Below are 23107 nucleotides of genomic sequence, written 5' to 3' on the forward strand. Positions count from 1 at the left end.
ATTGATATATGGAGTATATTGACACAGAAAATGATACTATACAAGTACAACAACCAATATACATCCAACACCTTACAATGTAACACACGAAAAAAAAATTAATACTCCATTTAGATTATAATTACTCCTGAAAAATAGGGGAAAAAAACATATGCCAATTTGGTTCTTTCTTACTTTTTTTTTCTTTTTTGCTTTATTCATCAACTACAACAACCAATATACATCCAACACCTTACAATGTAACACACGAAAAAAAAATTATTACTCCATTTAGATTAGGGATAATTTCATATAAATACAACTCACACACCTGACTCGCAATATAATAGCCAAGATACCACTTTGCAAATCTATAGCCCAAAAATAATAGGCTAATTCCCAAAAGACAGCTTATTTCACACAATCAACTACAGTTATTGCTCTCTTTATACAACTAGTTGTTTTCATACACTATTATGTACAATTGCTGAAGCAGTCCAACAAGATAAAAGAAAAATAAAAACTTGGTAAATGAATTGCAGAATCCCTCCAACGCGTACAAATATTTTTTATACAGCACATACACGAAAAAGAAGAAGAGAAGGAAGTGTCAAATTTTCGTGGAGGCCTCTTACACACTAACAATGTATATACATCCTTATAAACTGAAAAGATATATAATTATACAACATTATACACAAATATACACATTTATACACAATTATACAATATTGTATAACTTATGTAAACATGTACACAATAGTGTATAAGAGGTGTTTATATATTCATATACACAATTATACACTATTATACAGTGTTTATACAAGCTGCTACATAGTTATGATTTTTATCCAAGCCTCGAGTTGTAGTAGAAGGTATGGGATGATTCAACTCGTCCATAGGTTAGCAATTTTGCACCAACGATTCGGAATTCAACGCCAGATATGATACATCCAATTTCAGATTCGGGACTTCAAGGAGGACAACACACATATAACAGGAATTAATAACTTGCGATGAGCCAAGAAGGTCAACAAGACTCCACGCAAGTTATGTACAACATGAGCTAAATAGGGTAAGAGCTTCAAATCTTGGCCATTTTCGATTATACATCCAACACCTTACAATGTAACACACGAAATTGTTTTTAACACTCCATTTAGATTATAAGTACTCCTGAAAAATAGGGGAAAAAACCTATGCCAATTTGGTTCTTTGTTTCTTCTTTTTTCTTTTTTTGCTTTATTCATCAACTCAATAAAATTACAGTTGCAAATGGTCGAAGTTATGGAACTTTCTTAGCAGAGAATTGGTAATTAAATTAGTGGGAACTTCGTCTTTCTGGAGGTCCAATAAATAGCTGTGTCTCTACATCCATTGTCTGTCTCTGAAGATGTTCTTCTTCTTGTCGATCAATAAATAAAGGCAGCGGTCGGACCTCATACTGAAAAATAGAGAATATTTAGGTTTTGTTAAATAGCATTGAAATAGTACTCATAAAAAAATGGAGACAAGTGAACACTACTAAATAGAACATTTTACAATACAAACTGCAACTCCATGAAGACGCAGAGTGTGAGATGTATAGGATTTCACTACCCTGGCCAGATGTCTCGGGTTTAAACTCTAGAAATGAAATAATTCTGGCAGGGGTGCTACCCCTTTTAGGACCTTACCATGGAGCGAATTCAAATAAATCTGGACCTCTAGCTTGAGGGCACCGGACTCCACGTGGGAAACCAAAAATAAAATAAAAATGCGTGAAGATACTTACACAAATTGTGTTGGTTCCAGCAACAAAAGAAGGTGCAATACTTCACAAGTTGTAATTAAGTTGTAACAGTTCTATCGAAGTCCTAACTATTTTCGAAAATGATTCAAGGCATTGAGCTTTTCTTGATGGAAAAATGAACTAGGTTCATTCCAAGTAGTACATGAATTTCTTAGTTTCATGTATTAGGAAACTAATACTAAGATATATGTTTGTTTTTAATCATGAAATGGGGAAGAAGAAAAGTTTAATATAAAATTAAGGTACACATGCATTCTAAAAGAAGTTTTATAAATACTTTGACACTGCGAGACCTCTCTATAAAAGCATCCCTATATAACAACACTACACTATAAAACCCAAGCTTTTTCGGAACCAACTTTTATGTTATTTTATAATATATGTTCTCTATAACAGCACTTCGCTATAACATCCAAAAAGAGAGATTTGGTTGTATCTAACTTTCAACTGGGTAGTAATTTTTTATAAGTCAAGTTGAAAACTTTCCTCCACTTGCCTTCAAAAGAAAAGGACTGATTTGAGAGTCTCCTCCCCGTACTTCTAAGTTCTAACAGTGTGTTTGATAAAGAGTTTGAATGTAACCTATTGCAATAAGATGAAGTATATATACTGACAGTATAAAATTCGTGTATACAAGTAAAATCTATCTGCTAAGAATATAATAGTGGAGGCAACAAATTAAAGGTTAACTTCCGTTAAGGTTCCATAGCTTATAAGCCATCGTTCGAGAATCAAAACCAGAATCACCTTACTTCTGCATTTCTCTGTATGGTTGTTGCGAAAGCCAAATGTATATAGTGTGAATAAGTCACAACTACTATACCAAAAATTATGACAGCCACCAAATAATAAATAAGACAATAAAGCAACAATAAAGGGAACACCAGAATTTACGAGGTTCGACTAATTTTGCCTACTCCTCGGACACAACCAATATTTTATTTCACTCCAAAAATACAAGTGAAATAATACTAAAGAGAGAAGATACAAATGCCTTAAACAGATGAGAAGGCAAATGAGAGGTGTATTTAAATCCTAAACATTAGGCCTTCTTTTATAGGGAAAATTTCACAACCAAAATGGCTATCCCACCGATGTGGGACTTTGCCAAATTCCACAAATCTCCACCTTGGCAAAATTTCACATCTTCAATCTTCTCTCAATAACAAATTTTGGTTGTGTCTTCATCTTCAATCTTCAGTGTTCAACAATGTTGATCAAATCCAAACAATGTTGAAACTTGACCGCAGTCACCACTTTTGTCAGCATATCAGCAGGATTCTCTGTAGTATGAATTTTCTTCATCGTGACTCCACCTTCTTCTATGATTTCTCGTACGAAATGATACCGAACATCAATGTGCTTCGTCCTTGCATGATAAACTTGGTTCTTCGCTAATTGAATAGCACTTTGACTATCACAAAAAATTGTGATACCTTTTTGTTCAACACCAAGCTCCTTTAGCAATCCTTGAAGCCAAATTGCCTCTTTCACAACCTCTGTAATAGCCATGTACTGTGCCTCTGTTGTAGACAAAGCAACTGTTGACTGCAAAGTAGACTTCCAACTAACTGGTGCCTTTGCAAAAGTAAACACATAACTAGTAGTTGATCTTTGTTTGTCCATATCACCCGCAAAATCTGAGTCACAATATCCAACTACAGACTGATTGTCTTCCTGCTCAAAAACTAACCCGACATCTACAATATTATGAATATACCGTAGAATCCACTTCACAGCTTGCCAATGCTCCTTCCCTGGATTGTGCATATATCTGCTAATAACTCCAACAACTTGTGAAATGTCAGGCCTTGTGCAAACCATTGCATACATCAAGCTACCAACAGCATTTGCGTATGGTACCTTTGACATATACTCTCGTTCAGCTTCATCCATTGGCGACATAGTAGTACTTAGCTTAAAATGGGAAGCAAGTGGAGTACTAACTGGCTTAGTCTTGTCATCTATGCCAAAACGTTGAAGTACTCTCTTCAAATATTCCTTTTGAGATAAACAGAGTTTCTTTGAACGTCTATCTCTAATTATCTCCATGCCAAGAATTTTCTTTGCCTCACCCAAATCCTTCATCTCGAACTCCTTCTTCAGTTGAATCTTCAACTTATCAATTTCTTCCGAATTCTTGGAAGCTATCAACATATCATCAACATATAGGAGAAGATATACAAAGGAACCATCTTTAAGCTTGTGCAAATACACACAATGATCGTATTTGCTTCTCTTGTACCCTTGCCGCAACATAAACTCGTCAAATCGCTTGTACCATTGTCTAGAAGATTGTTTCAATCCGTACAACGATTTTTCAAGTTTGCACACCATATTTTCTTTTCCAGCAACTTTGAATCCTTCTGGCTGAGTCATGTAGATTTCCTCCTCCAAGTTTCCATGTAAAAACGCAGTTTTTACATCCATCTGAACTAGTTCCAAATCCAATTGTGCTACCAAAGCCAACATAATTCTAATGGAGGAATGTTTTACAACCGGAGAAAACACTTCATTGTAATCAATTCCCTCCTTTTGAGCATATCCTTTGGCCACCAATCTTGCTTTGTAGCGAACATCTACTTGGTTAGGAAATCCTTCCTTCTTTGCAAATACCCATTTGCACCCAATTGCTTTCTTTCCCTTCGGGAGATTGGCCAATCTCCATGTATGATTCTGATGAAGGGACTGTATTTCATCATTCATGGCAATCCTCCACTTATCTTCTTCTGAACTTTGGACAACGTCTTTATAAGTAGTAGGAACATCATCAGCTACAATTGAGGTTGCACAAGCAACCGTCTCTATGAGACGAACAGGTTTCGTTATTGTTCTTTTTGGCCTGCTGGTTGCTATTGATTCAAGTTGTTGTTGAGGTTCCTGAGTTGGAATCTCCTCTACTGGCTCTCCTTCCAAAGGGTAATCTTCATTTGTTTCCTCCTCTGCTTCTTGTGTAGGAAAAATAAATTTTCCCTCAAACTCCACCTGCTAGAAGCACCTTCATTTTGTTTGGTATCTTCTGTTACCTTATTTACCATAGCAGATTCATCAAAGGTAACATCCCTGCTGAATATTACTTTCTTTGTCATAGGACACCATAAGCGATATCCTTTGACTCCAGAAGTAATTCCCATAAAAATAGTCTTCTTTGCCCTTGGATCCAATTTTGACTCTGTCACATGATAATATGCAGTTGAGCCAAACACGTGCAAAGAGTTATAATCTACAGCAGACTTTCCATACCATTTTTCAAATGGTGTCTTGCCATCAATAGCAGCAGATGGTAAGCGATTAATGAGGTGGCATGCATATGTAACTGCCTCAGCCCAAAATTCTTTGCCCAAGCTAGCATTGGACAACATACACCGTACCTTCTCCAGCAAGGTCCGGTTCATACGTTCTGCCACTCCATTCTGTTGTGGTGTATGTCTAACAGTGAAGTGTCGGACGATGCCATCATTTTCACAGACCTTATTGAAATGATCATTTTTGTATTCACCTCCATTGTCTGTGCGAATACACTTGATCCTCCTGCCTGTCTGATTCTCCACCATCGTCTTCCATTTGAGAAAAATTCCCAACACTTCATCTTTGCTCTTCATTGTATACACCCATACTCTTCGGGAAAAATCATCAACAAAGGTTACAAAATAGTGCTTCCCACCCAATGAAGGTGTTTTGGAAGGACCCCAAACATCAGAGTGTACATAATCCAAAATGCCTTTAGTATTATGGATCGCTGTACCAAATTTAACCCTTGTCTGTTTCCCTTTAACACAATACTCACAAAACTCCAAGTTGCAAGCCTTGACTCCTTTTAACAATCCTTGATCTGATAGAGTTTTCAAGGATTTTCCCCCAGCATGTCCCAAGCGCATGTGCCATAGCTTGGTTGCTTCTGCCTCTTTGTCGTCACTGGATGTCACTGTCGCTGTCCCAATAACTGTACTGCCACGATAGCGGTACATATTATTATTCTTCTGATTAGCCTTCATTACCACTAGTGCACCGGAGCATACTCTCATCACTCCATTTTCTGCAATGATTTTGAATCCTTTTGATTCAAGGGCTCCCACAGAGATGAGATTCTTCTTCAAATCTGGTACATATCGAACATCTGTTAATGTTCTGATCATTCCATCGTGGTTCCTTAATCGTATTGAACCAATCCCATATGAGGTAAGAGGGCTGTTATCCGCTGTGTGAATAATTCCATATTCTCCTTCTTGAAAATCCACGAACCAGTCCCTGTTGGGACACATATGATAGCTACAAGCCGAGTCCATCAACCATATGTCTGATGATGTTGATGACTCTGTTGTAACTAATGAGAAGTCTGAATCATCACAATCAACTACATTTGAATCCATAATGGCTTTTCCATTGTTATGTTTGGCCTTATTCTTCAACTTCGGACAGTCTTTCTTCCAGTGCCCCTTTTCTCGACAAAAGGCACATTCATCTTTGTTGGGTCTGGATCTTGGCTTGGATCTTCCCTTCTTTGTCCTCGTTTGATTTTGAGGACGACCCCTCACAAACAGTGCTTCTCCTTCTCCGCCCTTCTGTTTTTCTCGCTTTCTTTGTTCATAGCTGTACAAAGCCGAACAAACTTCTCTAAGAGAAATTTCGTCATTTCCATGGAGTAGAGTAGTTTCAAGGTGCTCGTACTCATCAGGAAGTGACGCCAACAACATTAAGGCCAAGTCACCATCATCATAAGTTGTATCCATATTTTGCAAATCTGTGACCAACTTATTGAAACTGGTGATATGTTCATTCATCGTGGTACCAGGAACATAGGTGAAGTGAAACAGTCTCTTTTTCATGTACAATTTATTTTGACTGTTTTTCTTCAAAAATTTATCCTCCAGTGCTTTCCATAATTTACTTGCAGAAGTTTCCTTTGTGTATGGATATTTCTGCTCTCTAGCAAGGTAGGATCGAATGGTACCGCAAGCAACACGGTTGATAATTCTCCAATCTTCTTCTCCAATAACATCTGGTTTCTTTTCTTCAATGGCCAGATCTAACCCTTGTTGAAAAAGGACATCTAGAACCTCGCCTTGCCACATCCCAAAATGTCCGGACCCGTCAAATATTTCGACCGCAAATTTCGCATTTGACACAATTCTTGTCATAAGCGAAGATGCCAATGATGACGTATTGTTGACACTTGATGTAGATTCTTCTTGTTTATTGTCTCCCATCTTTGACACAAATATTATTTAATAGCTAACGACACAAATCAAGATTATTTCCTTTCTGGTGTGGAAGATCAGACTAAGCTGCAACCACAGAGCATACTCAGACAGAACCTTGACTCAGTTACCAAGATAAATCTTTTCTGATGTGGAAGATCAGACTATGCTGCAACCACAGAGCATACTTAGACAGTACCTTGGCTCTGATACCAATTGTTGCGGAAGCCAAATGTATATAGTGTGAATAAGTCACAACTACTATACCAAAAATTATGACAGCCACCAAATAATAAATAAGACAATAAAGCAACAATAAAGGGAACACCAGAATTTACGAGGTTCGGCTAATTTTGCCTACTCCTCGGACACAACCAATATTTTATTTCACTCCAAAAATACAAGTGAAATAATACTAAAGAGAGAAGATACAAATGCCTTAAACAGATGAGAAGGCAAATGAAGGCAAATGAGAGGTGTATTTAAATCCTAAACATTAGGCCTTCTTTTATAGGAAAAATTTCACAACCAAAATGGCTATCCCACCGATGTGGGACTTTGCCAAATTCCACAATGGTCGCATTTTGGACCAAATATCGGACCATGGGTTGCTACTCTGAGCTACACCATATATAAATACATTAACATAGATTTTAAAAACACATGTTCCCTTCCATTTTATTTGGGTACCAAATTTCTTATTAGTCCATATTCTTAAAAACTACTCCCTCTGTTCCAGTTTATATGAACCTATTTCCTTTTTGATCCGTTCCAAAAAGAATGTCCCCTTTCTAAATTTGGTAACAATTTCAGAGGCGAATCCAGGAATTTGAAAGGATGGGTGCACCAAACATCTTCAAAGTAGGGGTGTATATAGGTCGGGTCGGTTCGGATTTTTTCGTTACCAAACCAAACCAATAGTGTCGGGCTTTTAAATTTATAAACCAAACCAAACCAATAAAGTCGGGTTTTTAATCTTGGTTTTCGTGTTTTTTCCCAGTAAAGTCGTAATAGCACAAAATATGTAACTTGTTCTCCAAATATTTATTTTAGTCATAATAGGATACAAATATATAATATATTTTTCAAGAAAATAAAATAATAATAATATAAGATGAGTCATAACTCATAACATTGTACTAAAATATTCAATAACAAAGATAATAAAATCGCACAAAAAAATATTACTAATTAATACACCACCAATGATATTATGTAGATCACTCTTTATGAAAGAAAACAAATAACTGAGATTAACAATAAAATAAGAAATAAAAATATACCTGCATAAGAAGTACAAAAACTGGGAAGATCCTTGCGCTGGTAATAGAGATTCTAAAATACCATTCTGGAATTGCAAGATTATAGCGATATGAACCGAAAGAGGGCCAGATGATACACTGATTTGGGGTTTAGAAAAAGAGAGAGAGGGAGGGAGACGCAATTTACTTTTGAGTTTTGGCGTGAATCACTGAATTGGGATTGAGATTTGGAGGGAATAATTGATATTTGGCATTAAAAAGCTAAAAAGAAATAATACAATGATGCTATCGTGAAAAATAATAAAAGTGAGGAATGGGTAGGGGTGAGCATCATCAGTTCAGTTCGGTTATGAATATTATCGGTTTAGCATATCGGTTATCGATTTATAAATTTGATAAAGCGATAAGATATATAACAATTATCGGGTATTGGTTAATCGGTTATCGATCATTATCGGTTCGGTTATCAGTTTATCCGATAAGATAACTCAATCTAGATTTAAACAAAAAAGAAAAAACAATTCATTGGAGTTAAGCAAAAAAGAGAAGAACTGAAACCTACAATAGAACCGAAACAATTTCAAACCCCAAAAAAGAAAGGAAAGGATCAGCTCTTGGAATTTATTTTTCTGAGAAGTCAAATTGTAACAGCCCAGCCCGCTAGTGATATTGTCCGCTCTGGGCCTAGGCCCTCACGGGTTTAAAATGCGTCACTAGGGTCTAAGACTTATTATCTTATATACCCAGCATCACTCTTGTGTTTTGCCGATGTGGAACTCTGTCTAAAGTTTGGAGTATTACATACACCCGCCTAACCGGGATTTGCCTAAACTCAGTTGAACTCTGACCCACCATCGGCAAGGCTGACACAAGAGTGGCTCTGATACCATCTGTAACAGCCCAGCCCGCTAGTGATATTGTCCGCTCTAGGCCTAGGCCCTCACGGGTTTAAAATGCGTCACTGGGGTCTAAGACTTGTTATCTTATATACCCAACATCCCTCTTGTGTTTTGCCGATGTGGGACTCTGTCTAAAGTCTGAGGTGTTATACAAACTTGCCTCTAACAAAAAATCTGCTTAACTTAATCAAACCCCGTTAGCACGTTAAGTTCTTGAATTTACTTTATTTGCTAGTCAACCCAAAAAGATTTTTAAAACACTGAATTCATCAAATCACATAAGAAAAGTCACAAAAAAACACTAATTAAACAATTGATTTCAACATTATTACCTTCAAGATTACAACTTTTTATAACTAAAAACACAATCGGACACATAAATAGGAAAGAATGAAGTGAAGCCCTAACATATGTATATACTTAAGGATAAAGTAGTAATTTCATTAATTCTTATTGGATTATCGGTTAACCCATTAATAAAATTGGCAAACCAATGCCCGAACCGATAACTCAATAGTAAAAAAATTCTAAACCGTTACCGAACCATTAACCCAATAACCTAATACCGATAACCCAATAAATAATTAACGGTTCGGGTTATCGGTTTTACCCGATATATTCCCAGCCCTAGGAATGTGGGCCAGTTGAGGAAATAAAGAAAAGGCCCAACTAGTGCACCTTTGACCCATTTTTGACCATGGGGGCCAACATATACTTTTATAAATATTAAGTGAATTATCTATATAATAAATTAAATTTTGTGAGATTGGCATGGGTCACCGGCATCGCCATTTGTTAGGCAGATCCGCTTCTGAACAATTTAGTTTTAACTTACAATTCCACCCTTAACGAGAAACTTTTATAACCATACAAATACTCTGGCCCCTTTTTGACTTATTTAGGACCACAAATTCCAAAAGCCTTCATTTTTTCTTAAACTACGAGCCCAGTCAAGCAGGTTCACATAAATTGGAACGGAGGGAATAATACATTTCCATATTTTCTCAATGAGAAACTTTTATAGTCAGATAAATGACATAGGACGTTTAATTAAGATCACAAGTAGTTCCATTAAGTTTTGTAGCCACATAACTGTTATGACATGTTTAAAATCACAATTTTTTAAAAAAAAATCTTTCTTAAATTTTGCGTCGAGTCAAACTATGTTAAGCAAATTGAACCAATGAAATAACAGATATGTATATTAAGGGCGTTGAAATTGAAGTAGTAACTCACCTCTTTCCGCAATTCTGCATTTTCCTCCATTAGGACTTTTTCCTGGGACAAGAGAATAAGGAAATTCTGAAGCAATTAGTACGTGAATGATCTCACAGTTATCTTGAACTGAATTTATATGTAAATAGAATAAATAAAAACAGATTTTATGGATATAATAAAGTATGTATTTACCTCGTCCTTTAGAAGAGCAATCTGTTCCCTGAATAGCTGGTTCTGGAAATAAAATAGAAGATGGCAGAATAATATTCCCTTGTCAAAGATTCACTTTAGATTACTAATTTGGTACGAGTGAACATCACATAATAACCTATGTTGCTCCAACTCTTCAAAATTGCCACGGGATGGGTGTCGGATCTTCCAATATTAGTGTATTTTTTATGGAACAAAATTAAATATAGCAATGTAATAATATATAATATTGTACCTTTCTTGCCCTAATGTTTCTTAAACTTCGCTCTAACTGTTCTTCTACCTTTTCCAGTTCATCAATGGAGCAAGAATCTAAATCTTCTCCTAAAATCCTTCTGCAGTGAAAAAGAAAAACACAAGAAACTAATAATATTTCAGAATCATATATATGCCAATTTATTACGCAGCTTGTAATACAAGGATGAAGTTAATTATTATTTTATTGCTTAGCTTGAAATTATGACAATGCAGTATTGGGAAGTAGTAGAGATGAAACCTTTTAGAGTTTTCAAGAAGCTCCAGCTTCCTACTCATAGTAGCAACTTCCTCTTTCAAATGCTGCAAAGCAATTTAAAGAAGACGTAGCGTTCAATAACATTTCTATGGCTAATTCCGAGCTTTCTTCGGCAAGATCAATTAATAATGAAAAAGGAAATGCATCTAACAAAAAGTAGCTAGTATTACAAAGTTAACGTAATTAAGTAAATAAAAGTGTGCTCTTTTTAAAGCTTAAGCGTGTAGATGAGATGGACATACACTTCAACATGATATCAGAACATACAAAGGTCCTGAATTCGAGTCTCACTGTCATCTATTATCAAAAAGAATTTTCTCGTGCATGACTATTAAAATAGAATATATCAAGCTCGCACGTGTTGAACTCTCTCCGATAGCTTAAGCTTTTACATGCGATGGTCAGACACTTCAACAAAAAACTCAATCCCGGATTCCTATATTAAGGAGTAACCATATTAGAAATTCATTTGTTAAGAGAGATAAAGATTGTCTCTGTCCAAAATTTTCCGTCCTTGTGGTATATTTGCCAGATTTTCTGTACTTGTTTTTCGAGGTTTTAGGTTCAAGTTCGTTTCAGAGATCTTTTGCTCCTATACTTAATATCTTAATGCTGTTTCCTTTTTTTTTTTTTTTTCTTTTACACTGCCAGAATTTGTTGATATTGTCCAATTAGGGTTATGAGATTATTATGTTTCTTGCATATGTTCTTTCCGGCTTCTTTTATAATTTAGTATCTCAGTATCTGCTTGAATTTGCCAATCTGATTAGTGATTACATTAGATTTCTTACCGTTTGCTACAGTTTCATGTTTGGCTACTAAAGATAATTTTATGGTTATTTTACCACAACTAAATCCCAAAGCTCGATTACGAACAAAACACTACTGGTCCATAGTCAAGTATTATCTCCTACCGTAAATATGGGATAAGATCTTTAAGTTTAAATTTTTATCTGTTCAAAAAATTAAGTTTTGTAAAAAATAGATACATTAGATAGCAAAATGCTGGCGAATAGCCAGATTTTCAAATTTGCGGGTTGCAAATTTTTGTGATAAAATCTTGATGGATGGGTAGAATTTGTCAGAAAATCCGATCACCATAACTTATCATGTGAAAGTTTCACCAGTGCGTTGTTGTTTCAAAATTGGTCCAAATCAACTCCAAAATTGTATTCAGCCTTCTAATTATACTAATTCAAACTATTTTCAATGGTTAAATTCAACTCGAACCTTGAGAAATTAATAGACTCACTTTGTCTTAATTATTCAACATTATATTAAGTGTTTTTAAACCTCAATAAATCAAGCAATGATGTTCTTCAATTTTCTACAAACTAATTCAAAACAATTAGCGATATAAGCTAAATGGAACATTACTCACGTGCACCCAATTCCAATTATAAATAAAGCAATGAGTTTTTAATTTTCTACAACACAGATATCTCTTTCTTTTTCAATTGTAAGTGTGTGCGCATGATAATTTTAAAGAATAAGACATAGAAGGAAGAAGAAGGAGACGAAGAAGAAGGAAGAATAAGGGAGAAGGAGTAGCTAGAAGTTGTGGCAGAAATCTATTCTTAACATGATCAAAAGTATACCAATCTTTAAGAAGGACAACCAGTGAAATTACTTGTGTAATATTCAATGATTTTAACATACTTCTAACGTCATGATCCAGGTCCAACTGGTAAGGTATTGTACTGGGGCATTTGCATTTATACTCGCTTTTTGTGTCACGTTTTAACTTGTGCCCGCTTTACAAAAAAAATTGCAAGCGTACCCTCTTTTCCGCGTAACTTCAGCATTCGGGGCTGAATTAGTAAAGACAATCACGCAAAACTTCAGCATTCTAGTAGTCGGGCCTGAAGTTCAGCTCTAGAGCTGAAGTTTTTGTTTTGTAACTGGCGAACTTCAGCTCTAGAGCTGAAGTTTTTATTTGTAAGAGCTGAAGTTTTTATTTTGTAACTGTTTGTTTGTAACTGGCTTTTTGTTTGTAAGTTTCAGCTCTAGAGCTGAAGTTTTTGTTTTGTTACTGTCAAACTTTAGCTCTAGGCTATTTTTGTTTCTAAGCTTCAGCTCTAGAGCTGAAGTTTTTGTTTTGTAACTGTCGAACTTCAGCTCTAGAGCTGAAGTTTTTGTTTGTACTAATATTTTACTTGGCTCTCCTCTTCTGGAGTCGGAATTTTTTTAATCACTTGACTGCTTTTCCTGTACTTAGCAAATACAGCTATAATCACTGGTGATTTCATATGGATAACTCTTTGTACTTTTTGTAGCCAAAATGAGAGTAGTTAATCTGTCATTTATCCTTAATTATGGTGGTTCTTTGTTTAGGCGAAAAGTTGCTACAAATTACTTGGCCTACTTGTCATAATTGTGTTTGTGTACGTATATCTTCCCTTCAAATATGTTACTCCATTCTACTTCATCACAGGTTGCCGTTTTTGAGCTCAATAGATGGCTCGTTCTACTTCATGAAAAATCTGAACAAACAGCTAAGTTAAATCCATAACTATGCTTACGTAAAAGAATATTAATTGAGACAAAACGAAGAAGAAATAATCTGCACCAACAACAGCAGAAGAAAGAAGAAGAAAACGAAGGAGGAGGAGGAGGAGAAAGGGGGCTGAAATTATTTAAAAAGTGGGTACAAGTTAAAAAAATTTAAAAAAATAGATATAGATTAAATAAGGACGACCAAATAGGACACTCCGTGCAATTTTTACATTATCTGCGACTTTTGGGCTTCACGGTCCCTTGGGCTTTAATCAACAAGGCACCTCAATAGGTGAAACCTGAATATATTTCCCATTATATATATGCCCTCTAACCTTGTGGGATTTACCTAAGACAAGTCAACAACTAACCTCCTTTCAAGTTCAAACAATTACCTTATAAGTAACCTGATTGGATAAATTTTTTTCCGTTGATACATAGAACTTAAAACTCTTATAAAATACATATGCAGCATATAAACAAGGCATAAACCAAAAGAATACTAACCTCTGTAGTCTGTTCAAGTAATATTTTCTCATGTCTCAAATTCTTGTCATTCTTCTGATAACGTTCTATTGTCTTGTTAGTACTGTGCAAAGGAAAAACATGAAAGGAACTCACACTGTTAGTTCTCCAACATGTTAAAATGATGGAACACAGTATGAGGTGGTATATACAAATCATTAACCTAACTGTGATAGACTTTTCGAAGGGTTTGTACTAGCTCAAATCCTTTGATAAGATGAATGCTTTGAATGGGAAACTGAAGATTAATAATGTTGCCTCACATTCTTCCAACCTATCAATTCAATGTCAGGTGTGTAATAAGGTGATCATTCTAGCTCCAATGAGTATTATATTGCCATGCATGCTACAACAGATGTAATCATGCTTTTCCAGTCTAACTCTAAATAACAAATGACAGTAAAGATGTGTTAAAGCTATAATTACGGTTGACAAAATGTGTTAAAAGATATAATTAAGTAAATAAAATGTGTTCCTCTAATTGTTTAAGCGTTTAGAATATTGTTTGAATTAATGCATTTCTTGGATATTATCCTTAACTTCTGTCTTTTCTAGGAGTATCATTTGCTTGCTCAATATTATCTCTTAATCTTCAACAAGTCTTTTGGGAATTTGTGATGCAAATATCTTGTTAGTTGTGCAAGACTCTTGAATTATTTTTTGAATAGTATAAATAGAGATGTATTTAGCGGTTTTCATCAGCTGGCCTTAAGTAGTCAAACACAGGTTGAGCTTCTTTATAAGAATAAATGTTTTCAGCTGAGCTAGCATTCCCTATATATTTTCTTCCTTTCTTTCCATCAAACAAGAGCAGTTTTCGATCTTAACCTGGGGTTAGGTGAAGAAAAATCATGATATCAAACACAAAAGAAGGTGTTGATTCTTCAGTTGTTTTTACTACAATTTCTTATGGAAATGACTTCAAATACTGGAAGATTGGAATGACAACTTCAATCTGAAAGCTAAAAAGGCTTATGGAATATTATTGCAAAGAGCAAAGTTGAAAAATCTTGAGGCGATGTGTCGCAAATATGCAAAAGCCTTAAGCAAAGATCAAATGGGAGTCTCAAGAGCATTTTTTGCAAAACTTGCTACATGTGATACTGCAAAGTAAGCTTGAGAGTCTCTGGAAGCTGAGGTATATGGCGATGAAAAGGTACACACGCACTATCAATCCTCAAACTCTTAGAAGTGAGTTTCATAATTTGAAGATAATAAATCTGAAGAAATAGATGAATATTGCACAAGAGTCATGAATATTGTCAATGAAATGAGAAATCTTGATGATGAAATTTCTGACCAACAAGTTGTGAAAAAAATTCTTATTAGTATTACCAAAAAATATGAGTATATTTGCTATCACTAAGGAGATGAAAGATCTTTTTAAGTTGGATCGTTTCGAGCATATGAGAAGCAGATAATTTTTTTTTTGTGGGAATCAACTTAAAGAGACCATTTTGGAAAGAAAAAAAAAAAGCAGCACGGTACACGAAGCATTCCGGTTTCGTATTTGCAACACCTGATACTGGACATAAGAGCTGAGGGGCTGAATTTTAGTCTCGTTTTCATATCTTTGAACCGTAGGTTCAGTGAGGCAATTTTAAAGAAGGATATTCATCTACAATCATTAGATAAGTGATTTTGATCAATTTCCAACTATTTTACATGATTATATATGAGATTTAATATCAATTTTGTGAAAATCAAAGTGAAATTTTGAGAAACTTTGTCAATGTTTTGAAAAATAAGAATATGAGTTTTGAGAGTCGATTTGGACTCGGATTTTGAAACAAAATACATATATGGACTCGTGAGCTTATGGGTAGTCAGAATCTACCCTTAGACTCGGGTTTTGATCGGATGGTGGGGTTGACTTTTGTTGACTTTTGAGGAATTGTGCAAATACCATAACTTTGTTTATTATAATTGATTTCTCTTGCATTATTTGATGTTGTCGATTTTGGTTAGATTTGAGCCGAACGAAGGTGAATTATAAAGGAAAAGCTATTTTAGAGTATTAATTGAGGGTTTTTTAGGTAAGTATCTTGCCTAATTTTGTGAGGGGAAACTTCCCGATAAGGAATGGTTTGTTTGCACGATTTGAGCTACATGAAAGACGTATACTCGAGGTGGCGAGTATTTACACGGCCTTATATGTGGAAGTTTGACCGGTTTAGACTCTTAGGATTTTAATGCATACTAAATTGAAGTTGCTCTATCATGTTATGTCCTCCATTATTAAATTCGCTCTTATATGCCTTATTTGAAGTTGTTGGTTCATGTTCTATCTTTTGCTGCCAAATATACTCATACACACTTTAATTATAATTGTTGCCTCTTTGTTGTTACATGCTATCTCTTCCGTTATTGATTATTCTCAATTGAAGTTATTGTTATATGTTATCTCGTTCGTAGTTGATTATCCTTATTTGATGTCGATGTTACATGTTATCTCTCCTATTGTCGAACTACTCTTACTTGAAGCCATTATTACTTGTTATGTTTTTCAATGTTTAGCTTATTCTTCCGTTTCATTGTATTGTTGTGATTCCTGTATTGATTTACTTGTCGTACCCTCGTGTTATTGTTGTTTTTGTTGTACTCGATGTTGTTGAGCCGTGAACTGTGTGGTTGTGGTATTGAAAATATTGTTATAGAAACATTATGGTATATGGGGACATGTGGTGCGCATTATCATTTTATGTTGTTATGTTTTGGCACATGTGGTGTTGTTGAGAGAATTGTCGAGGTGTTTGCACGCGAATTGTCCGTGCTATTATTATTGTTGATATTTGCATATGTGGCATGACAAGGCGGGCTATATATGTTGGATTTGCGCATATGGCGAGACAAGGTCGGATAATTATTATGCGCATGAGGCGAGACAACGAGGGCATTTACTTTATTATTACGCATGTAGCGAGACAAGGGGGTTATGTTGGGATGATTTGTGATGACCTATCGTATTGTTATTCTTACCATGTTTAGCTTTATACTAATGTTGTTCCCTGTTAGTTTTATATTCATACTTGTACATGTTATTATGTCTAGTAGGTTTCTTGACTGTTTCTCGTCACTACTCCACCGAGTTTAGTCTTGATACTTATTGGTTACTGCTGTGATGTACCCATGCTATGCTTGCTGCACATTTTTGTGCAGATCTAGGTACTTCAGAGCGCGTTGGTCATTAGTTAGCTGATTTCGAGTTACGACGGAGACTTAAAGGTATACTTGCCATTGTCTTCGCAGGCCTCGAAGTCACCTGAAGTTTTATTTAGTTATTGTTTACTTCTATTCCAAATAGTGATGTATTTGATATTCTTAGTTAATCTTAGAAAGGCTTATGACTTGTACTACCGGTGTTGGGATGTTGTATATTTACTTTGAATTATTGGATTTGTATAAAAATTTCCGTTTCTTGTTTAATAGATGATTGGTTAAAACATGTTATTAATTCAGTAAGTGTTAAGCTTATCTAGTCTTACACTAGGTGCCATCACGATTCCTAAGGAGGGATTTTGGATCGTGACAAGTCCTTCACTCGACCCCAAGGCAAAGGTACCCAAAGCAAATGGGTATGTATAGACATATATAAACCCCTCTCTGGAGTAGGTAACTCGTTCTACCCCCATATGGGGTGAGGATTTCGACATTGGAGCATTTGCGATCCTCCTTCACAGTGGGGATACTAGAGGGTCGAATGGAGGAGGGGTACCTGCGAACTGGCCAAAACCTGCTACTTTGCGAATTTGCAGAGACGGTTTGTTCTTGGAGATCGGATGCGGTGTTGAGATGAAGTGGTATGATGGTGTTAACAGTTAGAGGATCAAACTCAACGTCAACCTCTTTGTTCTTGTTTTTCTTGGGGCCTCCAACGGAGAGAAGACTAGAACTTTCGAAGATAGCAGTGTAAGAAGACATGATGGTAAAAGGTTAATGAAGAAGTTCTTGCTGAGAAAGTTGAATTTTGTAAAAAGGTTCTACGCAAATGTTGAGAAAGGAGAAAGATTTATAAAAGTAGTGAAAGTTAAGAAGTAAAAATGATGAGCAACAGAGAAGTTATAGACGTCAAAAATCATAGTTATGACCGTTCAGGAACTTTCCGCCAAAAAAGAATTCTTATTTACCTAACGATTATACTAAATTATGTCACCGGAAAGTAGGAGGACTATCTGTATGAGGTATAATTGGTTGATAACACGTGGTCAAATAGTAAGGTGACACGTGGAACTGAAGATAGGAAAAAAATAAGACAAAAGATAACTGGTATCGGGTGCAAAGTATGTAATTGGTGCAGGATGTATCCTAAAGGAAGCATAGCCGATAATAAAGGTTCAAAGATTTGACATTGGATAAAATTTAATGAGCAGTCATTAAAGAGAATATTTGCATTCAAAGCCGTTCGTTATGCACCCATCAATAGCGCTTTATTCTCATTCAAGAAGAATTTGATTTGCGGATCTTGTCTCCCTCAATAGAACTATAAATAGGAGGATTAACATCCATTATAGGGGATGAAACATTTTGCACACAAACCAGTACTTTACTATTTTACGTTCAATCTAATTGCTTTTTTCATCGCTTTATCAGGGCTTTCACTCTATTCTTGGAAAGACCGAGTTCGGAGTCAGGCTCGTTATTTTCTTTAATAACATCAGTTAATTTAATTTTTGTTCATTATTTGTTTATCGTTTTTTGGATCAAATCAATCCGCTTGTCTATAAACGATGCTATAAATTCAGCTGTACCAATTTACGGGTAAATAAAGAATCTTGATTGTTATTATTGCCAAAAAAAAAAAAAAGATTTTTTGTCTTGATGTTAAATCTTCATTTCTAAATGAAAAACTTGAAGAAGAAATTGTGTTGAGCAACCTCAAGGGTTTTGTAGAAGGGTGTGTGTGTGGGGGGGGGGGAGTGTATATGCTAAAAAAGTTCTTTATGCATAAAAGAAACTGGTACTCGGCTATATGGGTTCCATCCAATACATACTTTAAAAAAAATAATTTTCAGAAAAGTGAAATTGGAAGCAAGAAAACGACAACATTCTCATTGTTTGTCTCTATGTGGATGCTTTGATTTTTATAGGAAATAACCTGAAAATGATGCAAATATTTGTATACAGTAAAAATCGGTCTCAAAAGATGAGTGAATTAGGAAGCAATATATACCAAGGGCGATAAATTAGCAGTGATTCAATTATGTTCACATCGGATACAAACTTGTGGCCGGATAAGATATTGACACTGGATACAAATTTATGACCGAATAAGAAGCAATTCAAGATTATTAGCCTTTATTACTCTTTATTATTCTTTACTACCTTTTATTACGTTTTATTGTAGCATTAATATCAATGATTAATGAGGCATAATTGATAGACAATGCAACCCATAGCTCTAGCATAAATAGAAGCTTACATTCTATTGTAAAGGAGGGGAAATACCGATAGCTAAAGACTAAAAAATATTCTCTCATTCTATTGAGCTTTATACATGTGTTGTCAAGATTTTTCAATTATTCTTGATCTCGGTAAAAATATGCTAGAGCCCATTCTTGTTTTTTTCTCAATTATTCTTATTTTATTCGCTTATGTTCTTCATTATTTTATTTAATTAGATCAATTTAATCCATGTGTCTATAAACCACGTTACAAATTCAATTGTAGCGTTTTTCCAGTAAACAAAACTCAAGCAGGATATGATGCAAACCTAGAAATGAGCGATCTTAGATAGCTAGATTATTTTGTGCGCATTGAAGTTTCTCAATTGAAAAAAGAGGTTTTTATCTCGGAAGAAGTATACTAAAAGTATTCTTATCTTCACAAATTTAAAATAACGAATTGCAGGTCTGTGGTCACACCATTAGCAGCAAATAAAGGTTAAGGAAAGATGATGGAGCCAAGAAAGCTAATATCTCACTTTATAGGAGCTTGATTGGAAGCCTGCTATATCATATTTTAACAAGACCTGACATTATGTTTGTTGCTAGTTTATTGTTCAGATTCAAACAAGCACCAAAGCAAGTGCATTTTTAAGCTATAAAGAGAGTGTTACACTACTTGCAAGGAATAGTGGCGACTGATAAACTTGGTGTGTACGAACAGAAGCAAATTTAAATGCATTACATTTCCGTACACATGAGGCAAGTTACCTGAAGGTTGGTAATTAAGATAAAAACTTGATATTTTATGACAAAATGTACCAGTTATATCTACCAGTGAAGAAATAAAATCAATGTGTTAAAGAAGATATTTAACTTTAGTGAAGCTCCTGGACCCCAACAAAATTCAAATTTGGTAAGTATAAGAGGAGTACTATGTACAAGGAATTTTTTGACTATCAATAGCTGGTAACTTATCTTGTTATTTAGATCGATTATTTAGATTAATAGTCTTAGTAATGATCATCCCAATGGGGCATCTGTAATGCTTCTACTTAGTAATGAAAATTAAAATTCCTTTTAACCAAAAATAAGATAATTAATTTGACTTTTATGAGTGGTTGGTTACATGTTAACATTTAGGTGGTCTATCCGTCAGTTTATAGGAGTTAAACTCCCTTACTTTTCCATGACATCAGTGCTTTGTTGGAGAAAGGAAATATTTAGCAGAAGTTGATTTCCACTGGGGTTATTTAGCACTAAGTTGTGATATAAACAGGCAAAAAGTGGGTGGGGTATTAGAAATAACGATTGTGTAGAAAGTACAATTTCCCTTGAGGCATAATCATATTATATTCCAAAAACAAAGGCACAAATAGCACCTTGTCACATACTTCAAAATTGGCTTTCTTGTTTGAAGAGCAGTATGCTACATATTTTACAGAAAATTGTCTAGAGTTTGTACAAGATACGGCTTAATCAAGAAGTGTACAGATTATTCAGTATATTAATAATTCATGTACCACGATCATAGGTCCTTGAGGACCAAAAGAAGAAAGAGGAAATTGCAAGAGAGAAAGATATAGTACGAAGGCAACTCGATGCACTAAGCTCCCGCTATTTGCGGGGTCCGGGGGCGACCATAAGAGTCTATTATACACAGTAGGCTGTTTCCACGGGAAAGATATAGTTGGAGAATGAAGAGAAATCCACAAAAGAAACTAGAAGGAAAGATTATTGGACTCAAAGGAATTAGAAATAGAAGAAGGGTCCCTTTTGCACAGTGAAGTTGTGATCATTGTACTTGGTACTTGTTGCATTAAATCCTAAAGGGCGGTTAGTTAATTCGTAAGGATCTTTTGTATATACATTTAAAAACAAAAAGTTGAAGAATAAGATTATTCTTTATTAATTATGTAGCAAAAGAATAGATGTACCTGGAACTTGAGAACTCATAAAGCTTTCCTTTTTGAGAAAAAACCATAAGGCTAACTTCTGCATCACACAAAACTGAGAGCTCAAATGCCTTCTTAAGAAGCCCACTTCTCCTTTTAGAGAAAGTCACTTGTCTGCTTGTTGCATTTTCAATCCTTTTTATCTGAGTTTTTCCCCTCACCATTTTTGAGACAACTTAATCGTCTGTTCAATTTCAAGTCAAAAATCTCGGCTAAAACAAATTAATTAAAATGAACCCAAAGAAATCTTGAAGTCCTAGCAATTCATGGGAAGTTTCCAAAAATAGAAAGGTTCTAAATCAAGAAGTGGATGACACAAAACCCTCACCTTTTTGCGATGTCTCAGATCTGAAAGATGAACAAAAAAGGAAGCAAATTTGGTCGGTCAAGACTAAATTAAGAGTAAAGACTTAAGACTGGCAAAGGAAACCCTAGCTAGCTAAAACACAATTTGCTGACCAGGCAAAGGAAATGAAGAGCAAGCATTGATTTGTTAAGACTTTTGTGCTACTGTATTATCTTTCCCTTTTGAGTTCCAGCCAGTGGATGGACTCTATATATATAGTAAAAAGACATAAAGGAAAGAACCCCTCTTATGTCTTTTTCTACTTTTAGTAAACTTACCAGAGAGAGGCCGGTACTAAAAACACTTCCAAAGTAAGAGATAAGAATAAAATAAGTATATGGTTGGCAACAAGAGAGAATGATCATGACTATTTAATTCGTTGAGACGCTCTCTGGGACCCACAACTATATATTTCATATTCGAAATACATTGACTAGACTACAACAACAACAACAATTACCCAGAAAAATCCCACAAAGTGGGGTCTGGGGAGGGTAATGTGTACGCAGACATTACCCCTACCCTGATAGGGCAGAGAGGCTGTTTCCGATAGACCCTCGGCTCAGAAAAAAGAAAAAGAGAAGGAGACAATTCATTAGTAACTCCAGTAGAAACCATAATAGTAGCAGAAACATAACAACCAAAAGATAAATGACATGCAATAACAGTAACCAGTAACTAAGGCCCGGGGCTAAGATAAACAGCAAGGATAGTGTGGATTCAACATAAACTGCAAGCTATCTAAGATCAACCCTAATCCAACCCGACCTCACCCCCGGTATGAAGTACTCAAAGCTCTACTACCCCCTAACCTACAACCCTAATGCTTGACCTCCAAACCTTCCTATCAAGGGCCATGTCCTCAGAAATCTGCAGTCGTACCATGTCCTGCCTGATCACCTCTCCCCAATACTTCTTAGGCCTCCTTATACCTCTTCTCGTACCCACCACGGCTAACCGCTCACACCTCCTTACCGGAGCATCAAGGCTTCTCCTCCGCACATGCCGAACCATCTAAGTCTCGCTTCCCGCATCTTGTCATCCACAGGTGCCACGCCCACCTTCTTCTGAATATCCTCATTCTTAATCTTGTCTATCCTAGTGTGCCCGCACATCTACCTCAACATCCTCATCTCTGCTACCTTCATCCTCTGGATATGGGAGTTCTTAACCAGCCAACACTCTGCCCCATACAATATGACCGGCCTAACCACAACTCTATAAAACTTACCTTTGAGTAACGGTGGTACTTTCTTGTCACACAAGACTCCCAATGCAAGCCTTCATTTCATCCAGCCCGCCCCTATACGGTGAGTGACATCCTCGTCGATC

General features: G+C 35.6%; 1 protein-coding gene across 4 annotated transcripts; it reads right to left on the reverse strand.

The window, feature by feature from the left end:
• Positions 1 to 1197: 1197 nt before the first annotated feature.
• Positions 1198 to 22070, reverse strand: LOC107767334 (MADS-box protein SOC1-like). 4 transcript variants are annotated; one of them, XM_075241157.1, is made up of 9 exons: positions 21889 to 22070; positions 21758 to 21777; positions 21412 to 21613; positions 14076 to 14157; positions 11055 to 11116; positions 10794 to 10893; positions 10541 to 10582; positions 10367 to 10408; positions 1198 to 1423 (listed from the first exon to the last, which is right to left on the reverse strand). In XM_075241157.1, exons 3-9 carry the CDS (start codon positions 21591 to 21593, stop codon positions 1301 to 1303), a joined length of 633 nt encoding a protein of 210 aa, XP_075097258.1. In that variant the 5' UTR covers positions 21594 to 21613; positions 21758 to 21777; positions 21889 to 22070; the 3' UTR covers positions 1198 to 1300. The 4 variants fall into 4 exon arrangements, with proteins under 4 accessions (XP_075097258.1, XP_075097259.1, XP_075097256.1 ...); XM_075241158.1 differs by having other exon boundaries at positions 21412 to 21641; XM_075241155.1 differs by having other exon boundaries at positions 21758 to 22070.
• Positions 22071 to 23107: the final 1037 nt, after the last annotated feature.

The sequence above is a fragment of the Nicotiana tabacum genome, chromosome 20 (assembly GCF_000715075.1).
Source record: "Nicotiana tabacum cultivar K326 chromosome 20, ASM71507v2, whole genome shotgun sequence".
Lineage (NCBI taxonomy): Eukaryota > Viridiplantae > Streptophyta > Magnoliopsida > Solanales > Solanaceae > Nicotiana > Nicotiana tabacum.